Source organism: Capra hircus, chromosome 5 (assembly GCF_001704415.2).
Source record: "Capra hircus breed San Clemente chromosome 5, ASM170441v1, whole genome shotgun sequence".
NCBI classification, from domain to species: Eukaryota; Metazoa; Chordata; class Mammalia; order Artiodactyla; family Bovidae; genus Capra; species Capra hircus.
Genome location: NC_030812.1, coordinates 102,333,515 through 102,345,840, shown reverse-complemented (window position 1 = coordinate 102,345,840; position 12,326 = coordinate 102,333,515). Strand labels below are relative to the sequence as shown.

The following is a 12,326-nucleotide window of genomic DNA, read 5'->3' as shown; positions in this document are numbered from 1 at the left end:
TGGGCTAAGTTGCCCTGTCCCACTGTGGAATTGTCCTGGACCAGGAATCCAACCCATGTCCCCTCTTTTGGCAGCTGAATTCTTAACCACTGGACCACGAGGGAAATCCCTGATGGCTGGATATAATTTAGATACGTGGACACATGGAGGGATTTTAAGAAGAGGAAAAAGTATTATCTCACGTGGCGACAGAGGATGAGATGGTTGGATGGCCTCATTGACTCAATGGACATGAGTTTGAACAAACTCTGGGAGATGGTGAAGGACAGGGGAGCCTGGCCTGCTGCAGTCCATAGGGTCACAGTCAGATGTGACTTAGCCGCTGAACAATAACACATCAGCTTGGGTTTAAGTGTAAGTCAGTATCCAACCATTACATTTGCCTCAGAGGCAGAGATGACCTGCATTTCTTTCTTTTTTGTAAATATTTATGCACTCTGTGTACTGTTCTTTCTTTAAAAGTTATTTATTTATTATTTATTTGGCTGCACCTGGTCTTAGTTCGGCCATGCAGGGTCTTTTAGCTGTGGCATGCAAACTCTTAGTTGTGGCATGTGGGTTATAGTTCCCTTACCAGGGATTGAACCTTGGGCCTCCTGCATTGGTAGCAGGGAGTCTTAGCCACTGAACCACCAGGCAAGTCCCTAAGTGGCATTTCTGATAACTCCTTTCTCTTTTAATTTGTGTTTCATATGCAGTTGGAGGGCTGGACTTCCTGTGTTTTGCTTTTCCTTACAGGATTAATCCCCTCCTTTTCCCACAAATCACCTGACTTCCCCGAAAACTCAACACTCCCTTTGGCTAAAAAAGAGTGTTAGGCAATCAGTGAAATTCCCCAATCCCTCTTTTCGAGCCTGCAGCCCGGGACAGAGGAGTGTCAGGCTGGAAAAAGGATGCAGTTCTTGTTTCAAAAGCAGAGGGAGCTCCAAGACCAAAGCTGAGCTTCACTTTCCCTAAGCCATGGTCTCCCAGCCCCCTCTTTGTTTGGATCAGGGAATTTCAGACATGCACCCTGGGGTGAGGATCACCGGGAAGGAACCAGAGAACCAGATCCAGGGAGGCCAGCGGAGGTTCCTGCAGAGGGAGCGCCCAGCTCGGAGCCGCTCTTCCTGGGAGCGGGCAGGGTTGCCCGGCCTGCCCACTGGCAAGAGGGACGGGACTGACCTACTTGTTCCCATCAGCTTCTGAAGGTAAAATTCTTAAACTTGAAGAGCAGAGCTTTGATGGAAGGAAAAAGGAAGGCAGAAAACTTTACAGAGGGAAGTTTCAGGCAGAGATGGAGGGCTGAGATGAGCAGAATCCAAAGGAGGGAGACTACAGACCACCTATTTCTCTTAGGTTGACCCCATTCACCCCCATGTCACCGCCCCCTGCCCCCTAAACAGTGTTCAGGGTTAGAAGCATATTTGGCAACACTTTCCTAGGAACTATGAGGAGATGTCTTATCTTTTTAGTAAAGGAAAAAAGGAAAAGGAAAAAAGATCTGGAAAATTAAGGTAGGAAATTGAAGAAATGGCTTTTGTCTCCTTTTATGTTCATTCAGCTGCCCCTTTTCTTCTCCCCCCAACACAACTCTGAGACCACTTCTCCCAAGGTCACTGCCTTCCCCTAGGGAAACAAATCCATTTCTCCATCAGTGGTCTTTGGGAGCATTAAGAGAAATACATGCAATAATACACAGGCAAGAGAGTTGGTTTGAAGTGATAAGGGGGCTCCTTGTCAAAAGAGGAGGGAGACCTGTCCTGGTGGATGGTCATGATGCAGACAAACTCCTGAAACCCCAAGTGGAGACGAGGATACTGTTCTGTGAGGGGAGAAGAGAGGCTGATAGAGCGGGGGCAGGGTGGAGGTTGGGGGTGAAGAAGGAGAACAGAGGAAGCAAAGCACTTGGAAAAAGTCTCATGATTTTGGAAGAAAACTGGGAGAAGGTCCTGAGAAGCCATGGGAGAAGGATAAGGTTTAGTTTCAGTCTAGAATGAGAGCCAGGGTGAGAGGATGGGTGTCATACATTGTTGCTTAACGACACAGCTCTGTTTAACCTCTGTGTTATTCTTCCCAAGGTGACACTGACCCCTTACCACTGAAACAGGTGCCTGTGTTTGTTAGACAAATACTGCCAGGCCTGCCACCCCTTTAGCTCCAAAGTCAGAGGTGCAGAGAGCCAGGACCAAGAGATGAGCTGCTCACCAGGGATGAACAAATTGCCAGAAATGTGGTGAGTGATCCCAGGTCTAGAGAGATGTACATGGAACGCATTCCCTTCATCCTCTTGGGAGAGCAGCTCAGATCCTAAGCCTGGGTTGGCTTTGCCCTCGGCCTTTCTGCTTCATTCCAGCCCAAGATTCTGTTTCATGTGCTGGTGCCCTTCGCCTCTCCCCTCCCTTCTCCTTGCCCTAGTCCACTCATACCTGGGTCACCCACCTCTCCAATTGCTTTTATTATTATTATTTTTTAGGTGCATTGTCCTGTTTTCCCTTGTGGCCTGGGTTTATGCCGAGCCTACTATGTATGGGGAGGTTCTATCCCCCAACTACCCTCAGGCGTACCCCAATGAGGTCGAGAAGTCTTGGGACATAGAAGTCCCTGAAGGGTACGGGATCCACCTTTACTTCACCCACCTGGACATAGAGTTGTCCGAGAACTGCTCCTATGACTCAGTACAGGTACACTGTGATGGGCGCGGGAGGACGGGGCTGGGGTGGTGGACTGAGAGCGTGAGCACACAGTGAGCTGGGTCACATGGTCCTAAGGTGGGAAGTGGTCTATCTCTCTGCCCTCCATACCAAAATATTACCCTTTCCTGGGTTCTTTTGACTCTTCTCTTAGATAATGTCGGGAGGCCATGAAGAAGGGAAACTCTGTGGACGGAGGACCAGCAAGAATTCCAACTCCCCAGTGGTGAAAGAGTTCCACATCCCATACAATAAACTCCAGGTGATCTTCCGGTCGGACTTCTCCAACGAGGAACGTTTCACTGGGTTTGCTGCGTACTATGTCGCCGAGGGTAAGGCTCACCTCTCTGTGCCTCATTGATCCAGCCATGAGACTGGGAGCAGGACAAACATTGAGCAATGCAGGGAGTGAGGATTCCATTTGTAACTCTTATGAAGTATTGACTTGGCTTGGATCACTCCATGAATTGCTTTTGTGAAAGTCAAACGTGTTAAAAGACACCCCAGTAATTTATTGAGAACCACTATGAGCTGGGTATTGTGTTAAGAACTTTACTTATATTAATTAAATCTTTACCTAAATTATATAATTTGAAGGGCTTCACAAGTGGCACTCATGGTAAAGAACCCACGTGTCAATGCAGGAGACGCAGAGTCACGGGTTCAATCCCTGGTTTGAGAAGACCCCCCTGGAGAAGGGAATGGCAACCCCCTCCAGTATTCTTGCCTGGAGAATGCTGTGGACAGGGGAGCCTGGTGGGCTACAGTCCATAATGTTGCAAAGATTTGGACAGAAGTGTCTTAGCACTCACTCAAATTATATTTATTTACTTATGGTTGCGCTTGTCGCTGCTGCACACAGGCTGTCTCTCCTTGCTCTCTCGGGTGCTACTCTCTAGTTAGAGTGCATGGGCTTCTCTTCGCTGTAGCTTTGGCTTCTCTTGTTGCAGAGCATGAGCTCTAGGCCATGTGGGCTTCAGCAGTGGTGGCGTGTGGATTCAGCAGTTATAGTGCAAGAGCTTAGTTGCCCTGAGGCACGTGGAATCTTCCCGGACTAGTGATCGAACCTGTGTCCCCTGCATTGTCAGGCAAATTCTTAACCACTGGACCTCTAGCGAAGTCCTACCTCACTTCTGAAAGTAGGTGTTATTATCTCTCCTTAAAGGTAGGAAAAGTAAAGATTGAGGAAGTTAAATAACTTGCCAAGGCTCACACAAGGAATGTGTGATATTCAAACCCATTTAACATATAGCAAACAAACTTTCACAGTCTATGTGCGTCCATAACTATCTTCAGGGTATCATGATGTTAGAACATCTCATAAAGCCAAAGCCTTGTTTAGGTTTGACAGAAGTGCCAGCATCATGTAAGGTAATACATGTATTAGTTGTTCCTCCTTACAGAAGACGTATTATGCTAAGCTTGCAGAGTGCTGTCCCTGGAGCGGAAATGCTCTGTTTATGAAAAAGGTCAAGGGTCTTTGGTGTTGACAGCTCCCACTATAGATGCACAATGGGAGAGCACAATTCTAGAATCATATTTCAGGAGAGTAACATAGAATACGGAGAAGGCAACAGCACTCCACTCCAGTACTCCTGCCTGGAAAATCCCATGGACGGAGAAGCCTGGTAGGCTGCAGTCCACAGGGTCGCTGAGGGTTGGACACGACTGAGCGACTTCACTTTCATGCATTGGAGAAGGAAATGGCAACCCACTCCAGTGTTCTTGCCTGGAGAATCCCAGGGACGGGGGAGCCTGGTGGGCTGCCGTTTGTGGGGTCACACAGAGTCAGAGACGACTGAAGTGACTTAGCAGCAACAGCAGCAACATAGAATAAGTGGAGGAGTGCATGGCAACCCACTCCAGTGTTCTTGCCTGGAGTATCCCGTGGACAGAGGAGCCTGGCGGGCTACAGTCCATAGGGTCACAAAGAGTTGGACATGACTGAAGTGACTCAACACAGTATAGAGTAGTAGTATCCTGAAATGTGATTCACTGAATGTCTCTAAGCAACAGACCCTTTCTACTTTTCTTACACTTGCAGTTTTGGGCTTAACTTCATTCTTCCTTCTAGGTCTTTGTCCTTGATCACCGTCTTTCTCTGCTCTTTGTAGATGTAAACGAGTGCACAGCCTTTGCAGACGCTCCTTGCAGCCACTTCTGCAATAACTTCATTGGTGGTTACTTCTGCTCCTGCCCTCCAGAATACTTCCTCCATGAAGACAGGAAGAACTGTGGAGGTGAGCTTGGCATCAAGAGAGGCGAATGTTCCCTGGGATTTGGGTTGGCTGGAGCCTTCAGTCAGGTGTCTGTCTACCCTTTTCGATTTTGATTAGCCACGGCCTTGGCTTGGCATCAGTTTTTAGTTACTCATAAACAGAAAGGGAGCCACAAGAGTGGAGGAAGATAAGCCTATAGGGTCAAGTTAATTAATTGGAGAAGAGAGATAGGTGTCAACTTGGGCCTCTTCATAAACAAGAAAAGCTCCACACAAGCGATGCGATGGAAACCCAATACATATTAGGTATCTCTGCTGTTATGCGCTGGTGTGTAATTGTGGCACATGGGCTTCAGTTCATGAGAAGGATCATAGAAAGAGCTGGGACTCCTTGGCCTGACCCTGTATTTGATTCTCCTTTTCTCTTTTTCTTCCTTAGTCAATTGCAGTGGGAGTGTATTCACCACAATGACTGGGGAGGTTGAAAGTCCTAATTACCCCAGTCCATACCCAGAGAGCTCAAGGTGTGACTATCAGATCCAGCTGGAGGAGGGGTTCCGAGTGGTGGTGACTATGAGGAGAGAAGACTTTGATGTGGAGCCAGCTGACTCCGAGGGCCACTGTCCTGACAGCTTACTTGTGCGTGATGGGTGATCAGTTTTCTTCCAACTCACTCAGAGAGAGTTCTCCCTGAAGACACATTATCTAGCTTTCTGTCCCTTCTTTCTTTCTTTCTCTCCTTCTTATTTTATTTTACTTTTATCCCTTCCGTGTTACCTTTTTCTTTTAGTTCTTTCTCTCTTCTGATTTCCCCATTTTGGTTCTCTTCAGTTTGTGACAGGAGATCAGCATTTTGGTCCTTACTGTGGGAATGGCTTTCCTGGGCCACTCACAATTGAAACCCAGAGCAGTGCTCTGAATATCATCTTCCAAACTGATGGATCAGAACAAAGAAAGGGATGGAAATTTCGTTACCATGGAGATCGTGAGTAACCTGGAAGCTGTCCTTTGGTTGGTGGGACCAGAGTCCTTGCCCAAGGTAAAATCAAAACAGTAGATTGTTGTACGGATGGATATCCTGAGAACACAGCAGCTCCTCAGCACCATGTAAACCTGTCAGTGGTTGTGAGAAACCCTCAATTTTTAGAAATCCTTCAACTGGATTTTCAAATGCAGATGCCCTGGGGGTGGTTAGTTAGTAATGTCATTATTCCATTTTACTTCACTGTCAGACTGGCGAGATTTTAGTTCCTTGACTAGGGATCAACCCTGTGCCCTCAGCAGTGAGAACGCTGATTCCTAAGCACAGGATCACCAGGGAATTCCCTGCCATATTATTTTAACCACCTCCGAGGATGAGTCAACAACTGTAGAAAATATGTTGTTATTTAGTTGGTGAGCTGTGTCTGACTCTTTTGTGACCCCATGGATTGCAGTCGTCCAGGCTTCTCTGTCCATGGGATTTCCCAGGCAAGAATACTGGAGTGGGTTGAGATTTCCTTCTCTGGGGATCTTCCCGACCCAGGGATCAAACATGCATCTCCTGCATTGGCAGGTGGATTCTTTACCACTGAACCACCAGGGAAACCCAACAAATGTGAGAATGATTATATGTAATAATGATTCTCCAATGGTTTGGTTAATTTCTTTTCCTATCCTTTTCAAGCAATCCCTTGTCCTAAAGAACTCACTGCCAATTCCTTCTGGGAGCCTGAGAGAGCAAAATATGTGTTCAGAGATGTGGTGAAGATAACCTGTGTGGATGGGTTTGAAGTTGTACAGGTAAAGCACTGTCAGGGGCTCCTCTCTCATCCCTAGGTCAGGATGAGTACACTGGAATCATCTGATCAGTTACCGAATGTTTTTGTTTGAGTGAGGTCTAGCACCTTCTCCATCAAGAGAACCCCTCAGGATCTCTAGTTGTCTTCTCAGCCATGAAGATCCTTGGACATTTTCACACTCTCCTTTTGGCTTCAGTTTTCCTGGGGAAGGGGACTGGTATGCTGGGACAAAGTTCTTTTAGCTCCAACTCCTGGATACTTTGGGTCATTCTACTAAGATGTCCCCAGGCTTCTTGTGGTAAAGACTTCTCACTGATCCAAGCCCAGAGATCAATTCCATTTTTGGCTTTTGATTCCCTGTATCTCTTTTATAAACTAATATTGAGGTTTATTATTTTCCAGGGAAGTGTTGGTTCCCCATCTTTCTACTCAACTTGTCAAAGCAATGGAAAGTGGAGTAATTCCAAGTTGCGGTGTCAACGTATGCATCTCTTTAAAACGGGACTACTTTTGTCAAAAAGAGGGCAGTGGCCCAATTCTTGGAAATCCCCACTCATTCCCCAAAATAGTTGGAATAATTCTACTCATTAGCCTATGAAATTACTCAGTCTTATGAAAACTCACAACCCTGGTGCCTTTCACCTTCTGAGATAGCCCACAGTCTGTCTATGGACTGTGTATCTTCCTGAATAAACCTTCTTTCCCTTAAGAATAAAGGAAATGGAAAGATTAAGGCACTGAGATACAAATACATGGTTTCTTCTTAGGCTTGTGAGACAGTGGATTGGGTTTCGAAGGGAAGTCAGTCGTAGAATCCTAGTCCTGATCTGACCCCAGGCCGGCCAAGCTAGCAGGTTTCTTACAAAGAGAGAGTCTATGAGATTCGTAGAGTTAATAGCATTCTATGGGTCCATTTCTACAGAGGCCTCACCAACCACTGGGAACCAGGTTCGTTCTTTCCACTTTCAAGGGGCCATCTGAGTGTCAGGACTCAGTGGGCTGGAGAGATGAGCATGGCCACAGAGAGGCTGATGTGGGGGATTCACCCCAGATGTGCTTATGGATGGGGGAGGCAGGGAAGGAGTGAGGAACACAGCTGGGGAGATGGACTGGCCCAGAGACTCTTTCTGGGAGGAAGTGTCTATCCTGATCGTCTCTCTCCGGCCTTCCTCCTGTAGCCGTGGACTGTGGCGCTCCTGAACCCATTCGGCATGGTCGAGTCGAGGATCCAGAAAGTACTCTATTTGGTTCCATCACTCGCTACTCTTGTGAGGTGCCATACTACAGCCTGGAATATGAAGGGAGCGGTAAGGTTCCTTTGTCTAAAGAAAAGAGAAAGAAAGAGTGAGAGTGTTGGAGGGTGAATACTACAATCTTTGTGGGTTGGAGAGAGTTTGGAGAGAATGAGGGAGATGGGCTGGGCTTTGTTCATCCTCTTTGTTTAGTCTAAAGATACAATTTTCACACAGGATGGGGTTGGGGGCATGGGTTGTTCAGGATCATCTGTAGAGTATCATAGAGGTCACCTAGCTCAGCTTCAGGAACCCCCCCTAAAATATCCATTTTCATGTGATCATCCAGCTTTTGATCAACTATGTAATGTAGAGCCCACAGGAATAATGCTTCCAGCTTCAAGTCTCTATTCTATGATGACTTTTTTTTTTTTCCCCCACACCATGTGGCATGCAGAATCTTAGTTCCCAATCAGGGTTCAAACCAGTGCCCCCTGCATTGGGAGCACAGAGTCTTAACCGCTGGACCACCAGAGAAGTCCCACAACTGACTTTCTTGATAGAAAGACCGTGGTGGTGCTGGATGAAGGGCTGGATGGCTCATGATATGTCCCAGTTCATTGCTTTCAATTTAATTTCCTACTTGAAGCATTTTCCCAGCCTCCACCTTAATCCTCTTCCTTCTGCTTTGGAGAATGTTCCTTCTAATCCCTGGGCAAGTGGATTGTTTGGGGCCAAAGGGATTGTTTGGGGTCAAAGGGATTGTTTGGAGGATGTTCTCAAGATTATTTTATGGTAGGTTTGATCCCATTGCCTCCTAAAATCCCAGAGGCGATGAGGCTCTGAATGGAAGGCAGAAGATAAGTGAGAAGATGTGATGGTGAGTGTGTTCCCTCTTTCTGTGCTGTTTCAGAGGTGTATCACTGCAGTGGCAATGGGAGCTGGGTGAACAAGGTGCTGGGCACAGAGCTGCCGAAATGCATTGCAGGTAATCAGGGCTTGGACTTGGAGAGAGAGCGTGTCCTCAGGTGTGCACATAGGGCTCACCTTCTAAAAGGAGTTGTAATCCTCTTGGGAAGGGACTTGATGGTCTGGGCCTGCCAGAGCCTAGCTCAGTGAGGTGGAGACAAATCTGGGCATGGATCTGCCAGGGAGTGACTGACTCTACAGAGAAAAGTCAACCAGTGACAGTTGGTGTCAGAGTCTGGGGTGGTTAGATTTGGTAATGTTGGTGCGGGAAGAGGATCTAGGATTGCTAAAAACAGGGTCTGAAAATTGATAGTGAGCAACCAACACTTAGAAACAAGATTAGTTGCATATCCTAGTTATTGTATTAAAAGCCTATCTGGCAAAAAGATACAGAAGAATGAAAGAAATAAGGGGTTATACAGAGATTAGACGGCTTCTCCTGGCGGCTTAGATGGTAAAGAATCTACCTGCAATTTGGGTTCGATCCCTGGGTTGGGAAGATCCTCTTGAGTAGGAAAATGCAACCTACTTCAGTATTCTTTCTTGAAGAATTCCATGGACTGAGGAGTCTGGTGAGCTAGTCCATGGGGTCAGAAAGAGTTGGACATGACTAAGCAACTAACACTCAGACCATCATTATAGAAATTAGAGTTGAGTGGAAGAAGACTCCCAGACAAAGCCAGGAATATAATAATGATGCTCGTAGTAACAACATTGTAATTGAGAGCTAGGGACTCAGCTAACTAATTGAATTTATTATCTCATTCAATCAAGTCTTTGCAATAACCCTCTGGACAAGGTGTTATTGGTCCTGCTTTACAGTTGAGTGAATTCATTACGAGTTCACAGTTCAGGAAGAGATGGGATAGGCTTTAAACCTACATCTGTCTGTTATGCTCAACTCAGAGTCTATTCGGGCTGACTAGTGTGGGATTTAGGTAAGCCAACTTGATCTGAAATACAATTCAGTTTTAGTTGCATTGGGTAATGGCAAAGCAACCTCACCTGGGTCATTGGAGGATGAGATGAAAGATGGGAAAAGAGAACCCTCTCTTTGCCCTACATCCAGTTACTAGGAGGGACTTGGCTTCAGTTAGGACTTGAGTGAAGGTGATAAGTGTTGAACCTAGGCATCAGAGGCAGACAGAAGGCTTGCCTTCCCACTACATGTGTGAGAACAGAGACTCCCAGCACGGGCTCCTGGTTGGGTCCCTGACCAGATGTATCGAGACTGGGGTGACACGTGCCTCCTGTAGGACTGTGAGTTAAGCTGTCCATAGTGTGAGGCTCATTTAGGTTCAGTACTTTATACATGGGCTCTGTTTAACCAGTCTCCTCCCCCTGCTCTTGGCACTGGCAATGTGGGATATTTGATCCTTAGGTGAGTTCAGATAAGTCGGGCACTGAGTTGGTTGACCAAATACAGTAAGTCCCCTACATATGAATGAGTTCTGTTCTAAGAGCATGTTCATAAGTCCAACAACATAAGTTTAGGTACCCAACTAACACAACTGTACTGTACTATAACACCTTATAGTATAATAATGGTTTATAATACTTTTCACACAAAGGGTTTCTAATACTTTCACACAAATAATACATATAAAATACAAAACAATACAAAAAATAAAGAAAACATTTTCTTCAAAAAATCTTTATTTACTTATTCGGCTTTGCTGTGTCTTAGTTGCAGCATGTGGGATCTAGTTCTCCAGATGGAACCCAGGGATGGAACCCAGGCTTCTTGGTTTGAGTGCACAGTGCCTTAGCCCCTGGGCCACCTGAGAAATCCCAAGAAAACACTTTGAAAAGTGTTGAAAAGTACAGTAGTATTGTTCAACAGCTGGAGCTTCTTAACAGTACCAGCCATATCACTGCTGTTTTTACACTGGCTTCCAGACATCCTGGGCTTGAAGTAGAGATGCTATACTACTGTACTTTATACCACTGTACAGTAAATTCACAAATGCACAGCTACAGGACACATTGTCCCCCAGACAGCTGAACTTACTTATGTGATTGGATGTGCAAGCGCATGTTCACATCTTTGAAAGTTTACAACTTGAAGGTTGGTGTAGGGGATTTCCTGTATAACGTTGGCTGTGTTGTGCTGAGAATAACGAAGCCCAGCAGGTGTTTGAGTGGCTGGAGGATTGCTGGGGGCCAGCGACTACCCACCTTGTTCTTTTTTCTTTCTAGTCTGTGGCACCCCCAGCGAGCCTTTTATATCAACACAAAGAATATTTGGAGGCTCCATTGCGAAGATTGAAAATTTCCCCTGGCAAGTCTTCTTCTCGAACCCACGGGCTGGTGGGGCTCTCATTGATGAATACTGGGTGCTGACTGCTGCCCATGTCGTGGAGGGAAACGATATCCCAGTGATGTATGTTGGGTCCTCCTCAGTGGTCACCTCACAATTGTCAAATGCTCAGATGCTCACTGCCGAGAGAGTGTTTATCCATCCAGGATGGGAGGTCCTGGATTCTTCGATAACACGAAAGAATTTTGACAATGACATTGCGCTGGTGCGGCTGACAGACCCAGTGAAAATGGGACCCAAGGTCTCCCCTATCTGCCTACCAGGCACCTCCTCGGAATACGACCCCCCGGAAAACGTCCTGGGGCTGATCTCAGGCTGGGGTCGAACAAATGCCAGAAGTCACGTTCTTAAGCTCAGAGGGGCAAAGCTACCCGTTGCTCCCTTATCCAAATGCCAGAAGGTGAAGGGGGTCAATCCTGAAATAGATATCAGTTCTTTTGTTTTCACTGAGAACATGATCTGTGCTGGTAATGACAAAGGTGTTGATAGCTGTGAGGGAGACAGTGGTGGGGCCTTTGCTGTACAGGACCCTAAGGAAAACAGCCCCAAATTCTATGTTGCTGGTTTGGTGTCCTGGGGCCCCCAGTGTGGGACCTACGGGATGTACACGCGAGTCAAGAACTACGTTGACTGGATAAGGAAGACAATGCAGGAATATAGTGCCCCCAGTGTAGACTAACTGTACAGGTCCCACCAGCCTCTCTAAGGGCCGTGACCCCTCTGGATTTCCTGTTCCTCGCAATAGTCCCATTATTTCACCATGACTGAGAGGACAGGGGAGTGAGACTGAGCTATTGCTAGGACTTGGTTGCCGGGATACCTGGTTGGAGGTAGGGTTCTGCTCCTGTGGTTGTGCTGGTCTTTCAGTATAGTTGGACTAACTACGTGGGGTCCTCTCCCCCGAGTCCATCCTGTGGACTTCAGTGTGCAAGGGGACCCATTTCTTTCTCTATTCACGGGGGGTCCTCTTTCTGGATGACCTACTCCTGTTCCAGTTCTGACTCTGAAATTTGCTGTGGGGCAGTCTCTTGATTTTTTTTGTTTCCCCTTTACCTGTTTGAAGTTGACTATTTCATTTCTGCTATCTACTTGTAATAAAGCATTTTTATAACCCAGTGCTGGCTGGCTTGTCTC

General features: G+C 46.6%; 1 protein-coding gene across 2 annotated transcripts; it reads left to right on the top strand.

The window, feature by feature from the left end:
• Window positions 973–12,307, top strand: C1S (complement C1s). Of its 2 annotated transcripts, none has more exons than XM_005680922.3 (12): window positions 973–1,190; window positions 2,090–2,215; window positions 2,456–2,663; window positions 2,827–3,004; window positions 4,787–4,912; window positions 5,330–5,529; window positions 5,722–5,875; window positions 6,557–6,672; window positions 7,074–7,152; window positions 7,850–7,978; window positions 8,817–8,891; window positions 11,072–12,307. In XM_005680922.3, the coding sequence occupies exons 2-12, from the start codon at window positions 2,175–2,177 to the stop codon at window positions 11,869–11,871; spliced, it is 2,106 nt and encodes a 701-aa protein (XP_005680979.1). In that variant the 5' UTR covers window positions 973–1,190; window positions 2,090–2,174; the 3' UTR covers window positions 11,872–12,307. The 2 variants fall into 2 exon arrangements, with proteins under 2 accessions (XP_005680979.1, XP_013819707.1); XM_013964253.2 differs by having other exon boundaries at window positions 974–1,190; window positions 2,061–2,215.